The sequence below is a fragment of the Vitis riparia genome, unplaced genomic scaffold (assembly GCF_004353265.1).
Source record: "Vitis riparia cultivar Riparia Gloire de Montpellier isolate 1030 unplaced genomic scaffold, EGFV_Vit.rip_1.0 scaffold793_pilon_pilon, whole genome shotgun sequence".
Classification (NCBI taxonomy): domain Eukaryota; kingdom Viridiplantae; phylum Streptophyta; class Magnoliopsida; order Vitales; family Vitaceae; genus Vitis; species Vitis riparia.
The window spans coordinates 66,165-85,280 of record NW_023269787.1 but is presented as its reverse complement, the minus strand read 5'-3'; the positions used below and the strand labels follow the sequence as shown (position 1 = coordinate 85,280).

At 36.0% G+C, this 19,116-nt stretch overlaps 1 protein-coding gene across 4 annotated transcripts; it reads right to left on the bottom strand.

The window, feature by feature from the left end:
* Positions 1-2,088: 2,088 nt before the first annotated feature.
* On the bottom strand, positions 2,089-7,461 carry LOC117910631 (putative disease resistance RPP13-like protein 1). Of its 4 annotated transcripts, XM_034824735.1 has the most exons (5): positions 3,468-7,454; positions 3,260-3,437; positions 3,049-3,143; positions 2,536-2,672; positions 2,089-2,459 (listed from the first exon to the last, which is right to left on the bottom strand). In XM_034824735.1, the coding sequence occupies exons 1-2, from the start codon at positions 7,229-7,231 to the stop codon at positions 3,290-3,292; spliced, it is 3,912 nt and encodes a 1,303-aa protein (XP_034680626.1). In that variant the 5' UTR covers positions 7,232-7,454; the 3' UTR covers positions 2,089-2,459; positions 2,536-2,672; positions 3,049-3,143; positions 3,260-3,289. The 4 variants fall into 4 exon arrangements, with proteins under 4 accessions (XP_034680626.1, XP_034680625.1, XP_034680628.1 ...); XM_034824734.1 differs by having other exon boundaries at positions 3,260-7,454; XM_034824737.1 differs by lacking the exons at positions 3,049-3,143; positions 3,260-3,437 and having other exon boundaries at positions 2,568-2,672; positions 5,831-7,455.
* Between the last annotated feature and the right edge of the window lie 11,655 nt (positions 7,462-19,116).

Sequence of the window (19,116 nt, the reverse complement as noted above, 5' to 3'; positions counted from 1 at the left end):
TTTTAATTTGACAATCAAGGGTATTTTTGAAAAGTAACATCCTTCTCTTCAATTTCTATTCCATCGTTAGGTTTTGAGTTCAAATATAGGTGATACAAGGATCTTGGATCAATTACCAGTCTCAACTCACCTCAAAACACAATTCTCCCTTATTATTATATATTTTTAAATAATATTGAAATAAAATAAAAAGGAACATAAAATTAGATAATAAATTATTTTTATTTATTATAAATTATATATTTTAATAATATAAAATGCTATTACATAATTATTACTAAATTTGTATCCTCTAAAATTCGATCCTCTAAAATTGGATCCTCCAATAAGAAACCGATAGCAAATGTTTTCCAATTCAAATCAATGGTCATGATTAAATATGTAAATCCAATGGTCAAAAATCTAATTTTGGTACAGCAGACCATAAATTTTTCCTACAATCACTTTCCATTTTATATGTTAACCAAGATGATTATTTTAATGGGTATTTTGGTCTCTCCATATTTTACATCCTTCTTATCAATTATACAAGTTGTTAAGGACTTTTAACCCATTATCAACAAATAGACTCCTAAAGCATAATTCTCCCTCCATTTCCTTCTGGATGCAGCAAAAAGGAACTTTGAATTCCAAATTTTCATGGTAGACCCTGTACGTCACCATTGTTTACCAGGCCACATGCTCTTAATCTTAATCTTATGGGGTAAGAATATGAAAGTAAAGGCATATAAATGGAAAGTGGGGGTGGTGGATGAAGGTAGGTCGGCCTGTAATAATTGTTAAGGGAAGGCAAGTTGCTTATCTTCAACAGACCTGGTAATTAAGTCATGTCTAATTTAATGTGCATGCAAGTGGAGAAAGGCATTGGCTGCAAGAGATGAATTAGTCCAAGTTGCTTATCTTCAACAATGCCGGCTAGACGAGAGAAGCTGATTTTGACAAATATAAGGAGATAGGCATTGGCTGCAAGAGATGAACTAGTCCAAGTCAATGAAAGGTCATGAAAAAGAAGTGGAGTAATTAAAATGTTCCATGAAGTAGATTAGCCTAAGTATATGTCTTTGTTGCTGTCTTCCAGGGATAGAGAGCTAGCCTTCACAATTTGATCACCTTAATTAGATCAAAGCTTATCAATTTCAAAACCGTCTTCACTGAAAATTTTGGAAGAGACACCTTTAGTATAAATTCGATTTTGTGAAATTATGGAAGTAAAAATTCATTTTTTTTTAAAATATGTATGATTGATAAACAAAAAAAAAAAAAAGTGAAAAAGTGTTTCTTGAAGAGACATTTTTAGTATGAATTCGATTTTATAAAATTGTGGAAGATGTCTCTTTAAAATACACTTTTAATAATTATTCAATTTTTTTAATATATATGATTGATTAAAAAAAATTGTAAAAATGTGTCTCTTAAATATAAATTTAATTTTATAAAATTATGGAAAGTGTCTCTTGAAGAGACATCTTCAATGTAAATTTAATTTTTTTTTATCGTGTGTCATTCATATGAAAATTATAGAAAATGTCTTTTGAAAAGACACCTTCGATGTGGCAAAAAGTGTCAACGATTTGTCAATAGTTTTGTAACTACCATCTTTTAAATTTTTTTTCTCAAAGTAGCTTTAGAAGTTAAAAAAAAAACCCGAATTTTCATTTAGATATAGGGGCTTGGGCCCCATGGACACACAATATAAAGTGCATAAAGTTTGAATCATTTTTTTACCATGAGAATTACAATTTTATGCATAAGCACTCCAACACGCACATGTACTTTTTCAACACATTATATTGTTAACTTCTTAGATTTGAAGTATGGTATGTATCTATTTAGTACTTTGGTTTTTTCTCTTATAATTTACATAAATTAAGAAGTTGAGAGTAATTCAAATTAAAGTATTTTGGTTCGTACCACTTTTATTAATAGTGCTTAGGTTAAAAATATTCTTTAAGAAAAATTTTTGCTTTTAAAAATAGAAACAAGTAATAAATTCTATATAAAAGCTACAACCTCTTGTACGGAAAATATAGATTTATATTATGTATCTAAATATCACTTTTAGATAAACTTGAGCAGACTGTGAGCATATATAGAAGAGAAGTAAATTTTCATTGCATGAAGAAGTGAAGAAGTGAAGATGGTCAACACAACATCATCTTTCCTATACAAAGTTTGGAAGCTTGAATGAGGGAGTTATGGTCTACCACCCTCTTCAAATGGTACCAACACCATAATAGCAAACAGAATTACAAAAGCCCTCAAAATCAAATAAATCGAATTACAACATTCTTCATGGGAATCTCAAATGTATAGGTCTTCACCTGAACTTTGGTATTTTTCTTTTCAAACAAACATCTGACTCTGCTGAGATAAACAATGAAGCCTGAATGGGCCTCCTGGTCCTGAAAAGTGGGGTGTGGTACATAATGTACATGGAAATATCCGATCATAGCCAAGACCTAAGAAACACCAAACAAGAACTGTATGAGATCAAAATTAGGCCAAAAAAAAAAAAAAAAAAGTCCTGCTAAGTACATAACAAAGAAGATGCATTCCCATATCCTTGCCTTCTGACAGTGGCTAATTGGTGGTGTGGTATCAACTATCATTCAGGTGATCTCTCCCTGCTTGCAAGTAGAACCATAGTGAATACTGTCTCCAGTAATTGTAGACTGCCCAACCAAAACAGAGCAATCTCAGTAAAATTTGAGCAGGCAGTACCATTAAGGTACTCTGCGTTCAATAAGAACAATGAACGAGGCACTAAAACAATGGCATCTTCCTCACCCCACCTTCCATCTGGAAGTTCCCTTATAACAATTTTATTGTAAATTGACATAGAGCATACTATACATCACTGCACAAATGCTTTAACTATTGGAAAATATTAGCCAAACGAGAACTCACAAAATGATGCAGTCATGATTAAGAAAAACTTGTGAGGTTTCCACAGTTGGACCATCGGGAAGTTGAAAATGAAGTCTTTACAAGTACAAATCCATAATAGATCATGACAAAGGATCAAAGCAATTAAAATATTTCACTAACCATAAATCATGATTGAGGCTCAAGAAGACCAAGTCACTTATCCCTGAGAGCTGCTTGGCACCATGCCTTTATGACCATAGCCAAATCAACCAAACCTTATAGAGAGCAAGGAAGCACAATAGAGATGATAAGAAATTTTGAAGCATAAACTTAATAATTGCCACAACGTTTTTTATTTTGAAGGAAGTTATTTTGAGTATGGAACAAGTACCTGATTGACATTGATATATTTCCATCTTCATCAGTATAACACATCGTTGATGATTATGTGTGGAATGTGAGCTACATACTGCCAATCTTGGCCTTTCCCAAATTGGCAGCGACCTTCCAGCAAAGAGCATTTTTCAACAGCCAGAGAAGAGAGGGAGTTTGGCAATCTCTCTTTCGTCAGGTATTGAAGCTTCGGGCAGTCAGAGATCTGCAATTTTTCAAGTGAGCTAAGGTGTTGAAGACCTGCTTCTGTTAAAGATTTGAGCTCAGGGCAGCAGCTAATGGATAATGTTGTGAGGGAGGTGAGATGTTGAAGCCCCTTGCTGTCTAGAGACTTGAGGTTTGAGAGATGTTTAATTTCAAGAGTGGTAATTGTGGAGGGCAATAGGCACTCATCAGGGAATGATTCCATGTCTTGGCATCCGCCATTGATTGTGAACATTGTAAGAGAGGCCAGTCTTTGCAAACCCCAGTCCACCTGAGATGTCAGTTGGTCGCAGGATGAAATTTCAAGTTCACGTAGGTTGGAGGGCAAGCCATCCCTCTGAAACAACAATTCTGGACAATGAAATAACCTCAAACACCGCAAAGTTGAGAGGGTGTGCTTCAATAACTTGAGCTTCAAGCATCTGGAGATCTCATACCTTGCTGAGTCGAGAGCCGGCAATTCAATATATACAAGATCAGGGCACTCATAGATATTCAAATCATTAAGAGATGTGGGATCCCCCTCTGAAATGGAGATATAGAGGAATTCAAGCCCTTGAAGATTATTGATTTCAAAATAACGCAATCTTGGGAAGATGCTTAAGGAGAAGGATAATGAAAGAGAATCACAGGTGTTATCTCTGATGTATATATTTTCGAGGAAAGGGTGGTGGCATCTCAACAACACAGGTAGGAGAAACTCTAGCTTGGAACAGTGAGAGATTTTTAGTGATTCCAATGCATTAGTGGGTAAACCAACTCCGCGCAAGGATCTAGAAAAACAACAATATCTGATTTTCAAATCTTTGAGAACACAAGTTTTGCTCTGGAGCGGTTCCTCTTCTATTAGAGTCTCCACAGAATCACATTCTGTAATTGAGAGGCTATGCACTCCCACTGGTAGTTGCTTCCACTGAGAGATGTTTGAAATTTTAACGTGTGAGGTTTGAAGAGCAGTGAAGCCACTAGCTGGCCTTTTCAACTGCAATTTACCACAATCGGCCATCTTCAATTCACTGATTGCAGGGACTCTGAGTGAAGCCACAAGCAGCTGCGGACATCCAACAATTTCAAGTTTCTTCAACGATCGAAGCTGTTTTGGTAATTTTCCAGTGAGTTTGGGACACTCCCACATATAAAGCTCCTGGAGACGAGGGAATTCTCCACGTCTGCATCCACAACACAACCATTTCTCCCAATTGTGCATGCACTCAAATATTAGAATTTGTAAGGATGAGAAGGAAGGCTTAACTGCAATGGAGGAAGAAGCATTCCCATAATGATAAAACTCACTGCCCACTCTCTCTATTCCATTCATTCCTGAGATCCGTAAGTGTTCAAGAGAGGGTAGCTGCCCAAGTGGTGGCAATGATAAGCAATTTTCACAATCCCAAAGCTCTAGGGTCTGGAGATTAGAGAATAAAGGATTTGCTACCCATGTCGGAAATCTGGAACCACCAAAACGACTAATAGAGAGTTCCTTTAAGTTTGTATGTGGCCGAAGATTATCAATTATGTCTCCATCTTGTATAATATCACTTGGTCCCTCATCCCAAGCCAACACTAACCCCTCCATGTACATCTTGTCCTTCAAATTGGCTTCTCTTGCATCCCTGCCACATTTCACATTCTGCAACTTTGAAATTCTAAGTGTTCCCTTTATATCTGAAAGTCCCTTCAATCCTCCAATCCCCGACCTGCTCTTTTGCCCCACAATGAAATTACTCAAGTTTTGCAAACATTTTAAATGGCCAATATGACTTGGCATCTCTCTTAGTGGGGTACCAAGAATGTCAAGATAACGCAAATTAATCAAATTTTCAATTCTTGAAGGCAATTCATACAGTTTCATACACCATGACAATATCAATGTTTGTAAATTGTACAAAGTACATATTGATGTAGGCAATTTTTCAATCGAAGTATGAGAGAGATCCAAGTAGCGCAAATGTTGTAACTTGCCAATTGAATGGGGCAGATTAACAATCCTATAGTCACGCAAACACAACACCCGCAAGCACCTAATTTCCGATAATAGATTGTGTAGAACTCTATTACTTAAGTGGTTAGCAATGGCGCCAAACATGTAAACCCCCAATGATAAAAATGTTCGCAAACACTTAAATTCAGAAAGTGTTCCATATCTATCAAAGGTATTATATTGTCTATGAAAATATGATAAATGACGAGTCTTTTCTGAGATTTGGCATACCCGACCATCCTCCAAATTGACAGAAAATTCTCCAGACACCAGTTGAGCCAAGTCATGAATAAGGTCATGCATTATAAAGTGTGTCTCCTTTCTCCTAACTGAATTTTGAAAAAATGACTTTGATAAAAGCTCGTGAAAGTACAAGTCACCTACCTCTTCCATTCTTCTCTTGCCTTTTGATTCTTGTAAAAGACCCTCAGCCATCCATAACAAAATTAGCTTCTCTTTCTTCAATTCGTAGTCCTTGGGAAAAATTGAGCAATAGGCAAAACATTGCTTTAGATATGAAGGCAGATAATTGTAACTCAATCTCAATGCAGGAAGAACTGTATCAGTGGACAAATCCCATATTTGGCTGTTTAGTATATCATCCCATTTCCTCGCTTCAACCTCAGAATGTAAAAGGCCCCCCATTGCTTTTACAGCTAGTGGCAAACCTTGGCACTTGTCCACAATCTTCTTACCAATTGCTTCTAGTTGTGGATATGCACTCGAGTCTCCATTTTCAAATGCGAGTTTTCTAAACAGAGACCAGGAATCTTCAGAGGATAGTTCACCAAGACGATGAGAATAAACAGCGCGCATAACTGCTGCAACATTGGTGCTGCGGGTCGTTACAACAATCTTGCTTCCCTTTGCCCCGCCTTTGAGTGGAGTTTGTAGCATAGCCCAGTTACTAGAGTCCTCGTTCCAAACATCATCCAAGACAAGTAGAAATTTCTTCGTATTAATTCTCTCTTTCAGTTTAACTTGAAGCTGATTTAGGTTATTTGTCTCGAAAGTGGATGAAGTAATCTCCTCCAGAATTGTTTTTGTAACTCTAATAGGATCAAATTCTTCGGAAACACAAACCCATGCCTTCAAATCGAAGTGTTCCATCACCCTTGGGTCATTATATAGAAGCTGAGCAAGTGTGGTCTTGCCAAGGCCGCCCATGCCCACTATGGAAATCACACCTATCTCATCGCTCCTTGCATTATCAGACAACACCTGTTCAATCATCTTCTGTTTTTCATCATACCTGCCATAGACAAGAGATTCATCCACCAAAGAAGTAGAAGGCCACCTTTGTGACAGTTTCTCGCCAACACCTTCTTTTAACCCAAGGACGGCTCTGTCTCGTGCCATATCTTCAAGTCTATCAATGATCTCCTCCACCCTCGACTCTATGCTCTGACTGTCGAATGGGGCATGAACCCAGGTAGACATGTCCATGATGTTACCCACCTGACTTGTGCTGGTTTGGGACTGCGCAGCTTCCATCTTGTGTCGCAAAGCCTCTGTGGCGATCTCATCCAATATGTCCTCCGCATCATACACAACCTCTTTAAGCAAGACCAGCCACTTCTTCACATGTGGATCTGTAAATTGTTTGACCTCAGCATCGTTGAGCACTGCATGGACGACCAGCAACTTCCTTTCCAACTTCTTCAGGAGCGCATCACTGAGCTTCTGCCCCCGGATGAAGCTCACAACCTCGCGAGAAGCCAACCTGTCAAATAGAACTTGAAGAGAAGCCGAGAGGAAAGCACCCCCAACTAAAGCCCCAGCCATGTCTGTTGGTTTGTAGAGAAAAGTGAGCGATGAATCAAGGAAAAATGAAGGTAAGCGATCCAAAATCAAACCACCAAAGTGGAAAAGATTGGTTCGTATAGTGAAAATGCAATAATTTCTTGGTAGCGAAGCTGGCTTAGTTCTGGTTTGGCCAAAAGCAACTTTGGATTCCAATGCTAGAATGAATTATTGTAGAAGATGGTTGACCCACAAAGCAAAAGAGGAAGGAAAAAGGAGTAGAAAAAGTGGCATATATGCACATGGCCTGCCACCAGAAGGGTTCAAAATTTTTTTTTTATAGAAACTTATATTTATTTTCTCAATACAATTAGTTTCATTTTTATAAAATTTAGATTTTAATAATTAAATATATTAAATTATTTATTTATTTTGTCATATGAGCAATTATTTTTCCAAGGATTGTGTATATAATTTCTCATTTTGAAATTTACTTAAAAGATTAAAAAAGAAAAACTTTGATAACCCATCCCCTTCTTTGAGAAAATGCAATGACTTTGAACCGAAATGATAGAGGCCCTACTTGCCGACATTGTCGACAATACCACTGCGCTACACAGAAAACAAAAGATAAAAAAAAGAAAAAGTTAAAAAGGGGAGTCAAAAAGCCATGAAACCAGTACATGGGCTGCCACTAGGAGGGTTAAAAAATTATTGAAATAAATTTATGGTTTACGTAACTTTAACATTTGTTTTCCCTAGTATAAATGGTAAAGAAAAAGTGAAAATTCGTAAGCATTAATATCGTGTATAGTTTTTCAAAAAATTAAGGATATCTACACTAGGAGAATTTATATTGTTTGTGGTTTAATTATTTATTCATATTTCAAATACAGGAAAATGAAGAAATTATAAAATAGTCTCTTACTTTCGTTGATGAAGTTTTTGCACAATATATACGTGTCCTAGTATATGGTCAAATTAAACCACCAAAGTGGAAAAGATTGGTTTGTATTGAGAAAATGCAATAATTTCTTGGTAGCGAAGCTGGCTCAGTTCTGGTTTGGCCAAAAGCAACTTTGGATTCCAATGCTAGAATGAATTATTGGAGAAGATGGTTGACCCACAAAGCAAAAGAGGAAGGAAAAAGTAGTAGAAAAAGGGATTTTTCTCAATAGTACGGTAATTTAAAAAAGTTATGCTTAAATTACTGTAGTAGAAGAAGTTATTACAAATATACGGTAGTTTTTGCCACTAGGAAAGAGGATTTGCCACTTAGGAGAGAGGAGAGAGGAGAGAGGTTCAGCGGATAATTTTTTTTTTTAAACCAAAATCATCTTTTCAAATTTCAAAAGTCAAAGGGAAATCGTCTTTTCAAAAGACGAGTTCCATGAAAAAAAAAAATTAGTATTTAAAAAAATTCCTCATTTACAAGGGAACTCGTCTCTTGAAGAGACGAGTTTCTTGAAAAAAAAATATATTTTTTTTAAAAAAATCCCAAATTATTATTTTTAAAAAAAAAAACAACAATTCCTCAAGGGAACTCGTCTCTCGTCTCTTGAAGAGACGAGTTCCCATGGGAAAATTTTTTTTTTTTATAAAAAAATACCCAAATTAAAAAAAAAAAAAAAAAAAAAAAAAAAAAAACAATTCTTCAAGGGAACAAGAGACGAGTTCCCATGGGAAATTTTTTTTTTTTTTAAATACCCAAATTAAAAAAAAAAAAAAAAACTATTCTTCAAGGGAACAAGAGACGAGTTCCTATGGGAAATTTTTTTTTTTTAATATTTTTTTATAAAAAATTTCCCAAATTGAAAAAAAAAAAAAAAAAAAAAAAAAAAAAAAAAAAAACAATTCCACAAGGGAACTCGTCTCTTTTAAAATTTAAAAAAAAAACAATTCTTCAAGGGAACAAGAGACGAGTTCCCATGGGAAATTTTTTTTTTTTTAAATATTTTTTTATAAAAAAAATTCCCAAATTAAAAAAAAAAAAAAAAAAAAAAAGAACAATTCCACAAGGAACTCGTCTCTTGAAGAGAGACGAGTTCCCATGGGAAAAAAAAAAAATTTTAAATATATATTGGGAATTTTTTTAAAAAAATATATTTTTTTTATTTTTCATGGAACTCGTCTCTTGAGAGACAAGTTCCCTTGGGGAATTTTTTTTTTTTTTTTTTAATTTGGGAACTTTTTTAAAAAAACATATATTTTTTTTCCATGGGAACTCTTGTTTTTTTTTTATTTTTAATTTGGGAATTTTTTAAAAAAAAATATTTAAAAAAAAAAAAATTTCCCATGGGAAACTCGTCTCTTGAAGAGACGAGTTCCCCTTTGGAATTGTTTTTTTTTTTTTTTTTTTTTTTTTTTAATTTAGGAATTTTTTTAAAAAAATTTTCCCATGGGGAACTCGTCTCTTCAAGAGACGAGTTGAGAGACGAGTTCCCCTTGTGGAATTGTGTTTTTTTTTTTTTTTTTTTTTTTTAATTGGGGAATTTTTTTTTAAAAAAATATGTTTTTTTTTAAAAAAAAAATTTTCCATGGGAAACTCGTCTCTTGAAGAGACGAGTTCCCCTTGTGAATGGTTTTTTTTTTTTTTTTTTTTTTTTTTTTTTTTTTTTAATTTGGAAATTTTTTTTTTTAAAAATATTTAAAAAAAAAATTTCCCATGGGAACTCGTCTCTTGAAGAGACGAGTTCCCCTTGTGGAATTGTTTTTTTTTTTTTTTTTTAATTTAGGAATTTTAAAAAAAAAAATTTAAAAAATTTTTTTTTTCCCATGGGAAACTCGTCTCTTGAAGAGACGAGTTCCCCTTGTGGAATTGTTTTTTTTTTTTTTTTTAATTTGGGAATTTTTTTTTAAAAAAAATTTTCCCATGGGAAACTCGTCTCTTGAATTTCCCTTGTGGAATTTTTTTTTTTTTTTTTTAAGGAATTTTTTTTAAAATATATACCTTGAGGAATTTTTTTTTTTTTTTTTTTTATATATTTTTTTTCATGGAACTCGTCTCTTCAAGAGACGAGTTCCCTTGTAAATGGGGAATTTTTTTAAATACTATTTTTTTTTTCATGGAACTCGTCTCTTCAAGAGACGATTTCCCTTTGACGAAATTTGAAAAGATGATTTTGGTTTAAAAAAAAAATTATCCGCTGAACCTCTCTCCTCTCTCCTCTCTCCTCTCTCCTCTCTCCTAAGTGGCAAATCCTCTTTCCTAGGTGGCAAAAACTACCGTATATTTATAATAACTTCTTTTACTACAGTAATTTAAACATAACTTTTTTAAATTACCGTACTATGGAGAAAAATCCGTAGAAAAAGTGGTATACATGCACATGGCCTGCCACCAGAAGGATTCATTGATTTTGAACCGAAATGATGGAGGCCCTACTTGCCGACATTGTTGACAATGCCACTGCGCTACACACAAAACAAAACATAAAAGAAAGAAAAAGTTTAAAAGGGGAGTCAAAAAGCCATGGAAACCAGTAGATGGGCTGCCACTAGAAGGGTTAAAAAATTATTAACATTTGTTTTCCCTTAGTAATTCCTGAAACGTAGTGTAAATGGTAAAGAAAAAGTGAAAATTCGTAAACATTAATATCTTGTATAGTGTTTCAAAAATTTAAGGATATTTACACTAGGAGAATTTATATTGTATGTGGTTTAATTTTTTATTCATATATTTATTATTATTAAAGAAATTCAAATTTATATTACTAATTATATAAAGCAAATATAAGAAGAGAAAGAAATTATGAAATGGTCTTTTACTTTTGTCGATGAAGGTTCTGTACAATATATACTTGTCTTGGTATATAATCAAACTAAAACTATCCAAAATGAAAATGGGAAACTAACTAAAATAAATTATATATAATATCAAAAATAAGAAAAAGAAACTAGTTCAAATAAATGATATATATACTATCAAAAATGAGAAAAGGAAACTAATTAAAATAAAATATATATGCACTAATTATAATCCCATGATTTTCGTATTTGATTGAAATTGACTTTCCTTATTGTGTCCATTTAAGATGGAGTTACCATAGATAACACCTGATGCGTAAATCTTACCGTCATTGTCGAGATAAAAGTTTGGTCAAGGTATGTGCTAGTTAATCTTTAGAGCTGACATGGGAGACATGGAGTTGACCTTGTTGAACTTTATAGCGAAAAAAGTGGAAATTGATCTCAATATGTTTCATGCAAGCGTGGAACATCAGGTTTGCACAAAAATAGGTGGTGCCAACATTGTCACAATATATGGTTAGCGGAGCATTGATAGCTAGTGATGTTGAGTTCAATGAAAAGTGATTGGATCTAGGTAGTTTCAATTGTTGTAGCGGCAACTGCCCTATATTCAGCCTTTGTTGAGGACCTAGCAATAGAGGTTGCTTCTTCGAGCTCCATGGAATAGCGCTGGACCCAAGGAAGATGACATATGCACTGGTGGATGTTCAATCATTTGTATTACTAACCTAATCGGCATTAGAGAAGACATGTCATTGGAGAGTTCTTGTGAAGATGAAGACCGTGAGTGATTATGCCTCGAAAATAACACTGAAGTCATTTGACCACAAACCAATGACCAATTGTTGGACAATGCACAAGTTGAAACAAGTTATTGATAATGAAAGAGATAATTGGTCGAGTAAAAGTGAGTTATTGAAGGGCATCAATGACCAATACTCAGTACCATCAATTAGGGAAGTGTCATTAAGTAATACCGATATGCTACTTAAAGACATTGGTGTCGACATATCATTGGCATTGTTTATTTTGGTCATGACAAGAAGATCTAGGATATACTTGTGTTGAGAAAAAGGGTGCCTACAGGTGTTGGAAGAACCTCAATGCCAAGAAAGCAAGAGAGAGCACCAAGATCTTTAATGGAGAACTTAAACGCTAGATATGTAACACCTGTTGAACAATGGCAGGGTTGCTACTTGAATGATAAGATCATCCATATAGACCGACATAAAAATGGTGAGATGTTTTTGTTGTAAAATAAATAAAGAAGTGTTGGAACGAGAATTGACAAACCCATTAGAGAGAAGGAATAGTCGTAATACATGGTACCAAGCACAAGGTGCTTGTTTGAGTCCATAAAGCACCTTTTTAAGATGGCATACATGTGATGATTGGTTAGGATCAATAAGTGACCAACCATGTTGGATGGAAAAACTAAGAAGTAAACATACTGTAGTGGGTTTAATCATTGGGCTAAAAAGTCTTGTGATAATCAATGTCTGCTTGTTGAAGAAAACCTTTTGCTACAAAGTGAGCTTTATAGCGATCAATGGAGCCATCAAGGTAGCGCTTGATTCGGAATACCCATTTGTAGTCAACAAGGTTTTGTAAGGTATGTGAAAGAACAAGTTCCCAAGTACAATTCTTGATGAGTGTAGTGAACTCTTCAAACATTGCTTTCTACCATTCAAGTGATTTAAGGGCTTAGGTAACACTAGTGGGTTCAAAGGGTAGGTTTGGTGAGGGAGTATTGAGGAAAGCATATTTGGGATTAGGTTTGAAAATATTGTTTTTAGACCTTGTTTTCATAGGGTGGGTTATAAATGCCAAAGGTGATGGAACAAGTGCATGGCTTTACATGGGATTATAATGGAGGAAAGAGGATTAGGTGAAGGTTGGGGTAGGTTGGAAGGCAAGAGAGAGGGTGAATGGGAAGACCCAAGTATAGATGGTGTACCTTGTAGGAAAGAAATAATAGTCGACATGGATGAGAAGGTCCCAATTGTGCCCGAGTCATTGTCACCATTTATTGCTATGGAGAAGGAGTTGTTTGGGAGGGAAGACACGGGAATGAGTTGGAAAGGGAGCCAAAAGTGAATCGTGGTAGAATCAAGGTGGGGAAGACATTAAAGGACTAGTATATGACAAAGAGTCTAGAAAACTGAGTCTATCTAAAGAAAAAAGCAATTCACCTCCAATATCAACAAGGTATGTATATGAATGATCATATACATCCATTTCATAGAATTGTAGTAGTTTTGTTGGATTTAGATGAGAATAAAGCCTTATTGTTATTGAATTCTCTTCCTAGTGATTAAGAACATCTCACTACCACCTTACTTTATGATAAGAATAAGGTAACCTTTGATTTTGTATACCACTTATTAAGCTTTAAATACTAGAAAAATGACCAAAAGGTTCACAAAGAAATGTCAACAAAAACATTAATAGTGAAGGACCAATCTCAAAGTTTTTAAAGTAGAAAAAAAGGATAATTCTCAATCTAAATGTTGATCTACAAAATATGAATGTTCCTTTTGTCACGAAAAAAAGCACTAGAAGGATTGTCCTAAGCTACAAAGGAAGAATAAAGACAAGACAATCTTTAATGCTTGTGTGATAATGTTTGGAGAAGTTGAGTCATACTTTGCTTAGGCTGGCTTGTCCTTGGTTAGTAACTCAAATTAATGGATTTTGGACACTAAATTCACTTATCACATGTGTCGCTACAAGGATTGGTTTTCAAGCTTTGAAGAACTATAAGGTGGAGTTGTTTACATGGACAATAATAATGCTTGTAAGACAATAGGAGTAGGTATAATATGGCTGAAAACTGAAAAATAATGACAGATTAACTAAAACTTTGATAGACATTCAATATGTTCTTAGTATGAAGATATAATTGATCTCATTAGGAGTATCAGAATTCATGGGGTTCATTGTTACTATGAAACATGAGTGTGGACCCGCATTTTTCACGTGCGTCCCCACTCGGTCGGCGAGACTCGCTTTTTATTTGTGAAAAATTAATTTTTGGAAAAAGTTGGAGTCGCCACTTATTTTATTTTTATTTTAAAGGGAAAATAAAACAAGAAAGAAAAACCCTAAAATGTGACTCCATAATTTTTGGAAAAAAACATGTCTTTGAAAAAACCCGAGCCTAAGTCCGGGGACCAGGTTACTTATTGGGAAGGTACCTCTAGGAGGTAGCACCCCTCTAAGCCCTAAAGAGGTCTCTACTAACAAAGTTAAGGGAAGTGTGGCCATTAATCAGTTAAGTATAAGTACCTAAGTAGGCTCTGTGATTTCAAATATTTCATGCCTAACAAGAAAACCAACCATAAGAGAGAGTCGTAGTGCGTACCTGAACGGCTTCTTAAGCGCTATCATAAAACATGAGAGGTTAGCTTGAAAATATGACACATGGTATGTATTTTCATCAAAGATGATCAAACAAGCATCAAGGCAATCAATTATGGCATCAAACATGGTCATGTCTCATGAGAACATACACATTCATAGAATTTTAGGGTTGTGGGGTAGAAAGGGCGTACCTGATTAGCAAGCATCCACATCTCTATGGGAAACAAGGATATCTCAACAATAAATATAAAGTGAATTCAAGTACTTCATCAAGAAGAATCAAAAATCATCATATCAAGCAAACAATATTGAAGTGAGTGCTATGAATGTGGGGCCCCCACCAAAGCCCTAATTAATTTCGCATAAGTTGATTCTATGAATTCCATTGTTTGGAATCATGAATTTTATTCATGCTTGTTGAAAATCGAGAAAATCATGAAAATAGTTGAAAATGATGAAAATGCATGCCGGAAGGAAAATGGCAGCAAAGGATTTGTTAAAATCTGGATTTTATGCCTCGAAGTATTCTAAAGATGGATTATTCAAAACTAGAAATGTTTAGTCGAAAAAGGGTTTGAAAGATCAATTCAAAACTGTAAATTCTCAATGAAGAAAATAGAGGAAGAGGTGTGCATTTCAGCTGTTGATACTTGCATGAAAAAGACCCTTGTAAATAGCTTTGCAATCTGCTAGTTATTTAAGAAAAGCGTTTGGTGGACCATTTTGCTTCAATCTCTAAATCAACTTAGATACCACCACCCGTTTCAATTGGTATGCTACAAAGCCTTTTCTAATCTGGATCTAAGAAACAATCATCTGTCTAGTTCAATTCCTTCTTTCTCAGAACTGATCAACCTTATTAGCCTTTACCCGACTTCCTTGGATCCGCATAGCAATAGACTCACTGGTAGTATAACCAAATACTTTGGCCATCTTTCACAACTTCAATACCTGGGCATTTCTGAGAACCTCCTTCATGGACTCATTCCACATGAATTATGTGACTTTGCTGATCTAAGATTCTTGAACATCTCAAGCAATATGTTACATGGTGTCTTGGACTGTTCTCAATTTATAGGAAGGTCTTTTCTGAACACCAGTGGCTCTTCTGGATCTGCAGAAGTAGAGATCACAAATTTTGAGATAAGGCCTTCCTCTGCAATTTCTTTTTTTTTATAGCGTGGCCTTTCTATTAGAACTTGAGTCTCCTCCAGGGTTTTGTTCTGTATAGAGTGGTCATTGGAGGTGATTCCAGGAAGGTGTTCTGTGATTTCTCGTACAAGTTCAACATTCAGTCCAAACCTGTCTTGGCGTAACCATTCTGTCAATACATCACGAGAAGTAACAAACACTCTGTCATCCTGAATACAATACGAAATATTAATAGGACCACAAAGATTATAAAATTTGGTTAATGACTTGACAGATGCTGTTGCACCAGCATTCAAGATTGCTCATGGTGTCCATATTCGATCTAGATCATGCTTGCAACAAAGCTGGAGAACATCTATCCGCTTATGTACTTCACAAAATGCACGCACCACAGTCCGCACTGCAGTCTGAGATACCTTACTCTATGCTGAAGGTGATGAGCTTGTTTCTATTGGAAACTCATCAATATTATCCTCCGCCCTTAAATTATTCATCACAATTTTTTCCGGAACTTTGTAGAAGGCAAATGGATTCTGTTTGTGAACTACTCTTTGTTTGGATATCACAATCTTCATTCAAACCATTACAAGAGCATGATAAAATATCATAATCAAAATTTGGAGGGTCATTCTCTGAGAATATCATCTGAATATCGGAATCTTCATCTTCATTCGTACCAAAGGAAGCTGAATTGCCATTTCCCTTTTTCTTTCCCATGAAGAGGATCACTCAAAGCTGAATGTTGGATCAAAGAGGTCTATGACATTCGAGGAATATTTGCTGAATTGCGTAGGGGCTTTCATTCATGGCTCTAAGACGGGTGAAGGCACATTCCATTGAACTCTTGGGGACATTCATTCAAAATCTTAACCGGCAATTTTGGCGGAAGAAAATTATCTGTAGCAAAAATGTTTCGTGGCTTTACTTCGGAACAACCACAAACTCTCTTTAGAAGATTTAATGTTCTCGGGACCAATAAGCGTCACGAACTTTGCTTGAACAGTCTCTGATTCATTTTTTTTTTTTATGTGAGCACGAGTAGTTATCCTCAAAATCAATCTGCCTCTTCCAAACCAGTTTCATTTATCTTGCCAGCCTTCAGTTGATCGAGCCTTTCAAACTCTACCTCATCTTGCCATAATAGGGTTTGATACTTCTTCTTCGACCTTTATAAGGACTGATGAAAATCCAAGGTGATCTTGATCCATAAGAGAAACATCATTTTGAACAAATCTACCCTGTGCTAGCTTCTGAAAGTATGATCAATGCTTAGGTTCATGATTTTCCATATTTAAGCTCAAGCCATCTCCATCTTTTTGTGGTTTGCTAATGTCAGGGGAATCTGAAAGATGTACGGCTTTGGAGAATATATCAGAGAGGAAATCACGAGGGAACCGGTCATTGATATCAATAAGGATATCTCTCTGCTCAGACGTGGAAACACCAACAGAGCTCTCTATCCAAGCAAAAGTTTGAGCATATCCTCACTTCCAGAATGTTATTACTAGTGAAATCCTTTCCGGACATTTCACCCTGATCAGGCTCCGGTAGAATATACAGAGGATCCTGATAGTGCTTAACAGAAGCAACTTGATTCATTGCAGGCAGTTCTGATCCAGGTTCAGTTGTTCCATCAACCAGATGTTTCCCAGGGATATCTTAGGTGCCGGTTATTCCATGATCAGCCTTAATAACCATGTCCTCAACCATAGCTTCTGCAGTTGAGATGGTCTGTTAAGTTTGAAGAGTCAGATTTCCATTTCGCAGTTTGTCAGTGGATTCGGCGACTGAATCCTGATTTCCAATATCAGAACGTGAGTGGGATATAAGAAACTGAGAACCAAGTGAATCGTCAGACTTTGATAACTGATTGAGCAGCTCTGCCTGCTCCTAGGGAACTCTTTCAGAATAATCTGAGGGGGCACGGGTGGCTCCAAGTAGCTCAAATCCATAGGACCGGACCCAGGGTCAGCATATGCAGGAGCAAAATGGACTACTTGCTGTGAGATGGTGATCGTAATCAGATTTAGGGACCTGTCCCTGATTCATGGCAACAACAGGAGAAGAGATCTTCACAGGTTTGTGGTGTTTTCCCTTATTTTCTGAAGGAAAATTGATCCAGTGAAGAAATAGAGACTAATGCTTCTTCAACTAGAATGCGATCCATCACCTCACCATCAGATGGCTCCTTCACTAGCACACTTGATTCCTGAATTTGCGAGCCGATGTATGACTGCCCTTCAGCATAGCCTTCTTGTCGAGTCATCAGCCCATGAACTGAGTGTGTTACATGATCTTGACAAAGAAGTTGGAGCAAAAACAGAGCTTCAGCAGATCTAAGAAGCAGCTGCCTGATGCATTTCGCGGCTCTCACCTCCGTAGTGGCCAATTCTACAGGACAATATGGAAGTCGTCGCCTTTTATTTGATGTTCCTTCATCTCCAAGTTTAATACTCCAATAGCAAGCACCATCATCTAGCCAAAAGGCATTGAGTTGATCAAAGGGAACCTTGATTCGAATCAAGGCGAACAAAGCCTCAGATATTATTTTGATAGGTTCTCCCATCCACTTCAAATTCTTGTAGTAATCAGGATCAACAGCCTCTATGTCATTTTTTTAGTTGTGTCACAAATTCTGTATTGAGCATATGATCGCTAGTGAAGTCAAAATTTCCAGATCTCAAGACATCTTTCCTTGGTGCCTATAAATCCATGTCAGCTTTCTCTTCATTACTCTTCCCAGATCACCCCTCTCAGAATTTCCATCCACTTGTCCAGATTCTGCCTCTTCTAGATTTTCATTCCTGGGAGAAGTTTTACCACGGTTTGAATTGGTGCTCATACTCTGAAGCTGGAACTATAGGTTGAGCACCTCTGATTTCATCTTTTCTACCTACAGATTATGATGGCATTTCTGCTCTCCAGATTCAAGGATAAACAGCGACTGTACAGTCTTCCAAGCAGCTCTTTTCTCCTTCATTAATGCCAGGCAACCAATGAGTGTACCTCACAAAGCTCTCTAATCTGCCAGTCCATCTCTTGCATGGATTAAATTATCTGTAGTGGGCAAATACATCCCCATCTCTTTGACAAGTGCCTCTAAAGTTAATATATCGTTCTTCAAAAGGTAAGCAACAGCGTCCACACTTGCAGCCTGCTGCCTATGCGTGCACCAATTACAGAATGGGTGAAGATCCTGATGTTTTTCAAACTTATTGCTTATCTGATCATGCTCTTCATCCTCAAATCATATATTTTATTTTTTGTATGCCTACAATGAAAGGAACAAGGGCACCAAGAAAATCGAACATCTTCCTTGGTAAAACAGGAAGCAATAAGTTCTGCCATTCAAATGGACAAATCATGGGAATCAGAGATAACACTGTGGCCAATAGAACACCCAGATCTGAACACGTTACTACCACTTGATTTTCCAACAATACTCCTTCAAGTAATGCCAAAACACTTTCAAGGGAAAGAACCTGACAAACTGTTGATGTTGTCCATATTGATAGTGCAAGAGCTTCCTCGGCAGCAGCTAACTTGACATTGGCCTCAACAGGTTTCAGCGAAGGATGCAATCTTATGAAATGGGCAGAAAATGGAGGTCGATTATACTCAATGGCCTGCAGAAGTGTTTTGAGTTATGTCTATGCTGGAAG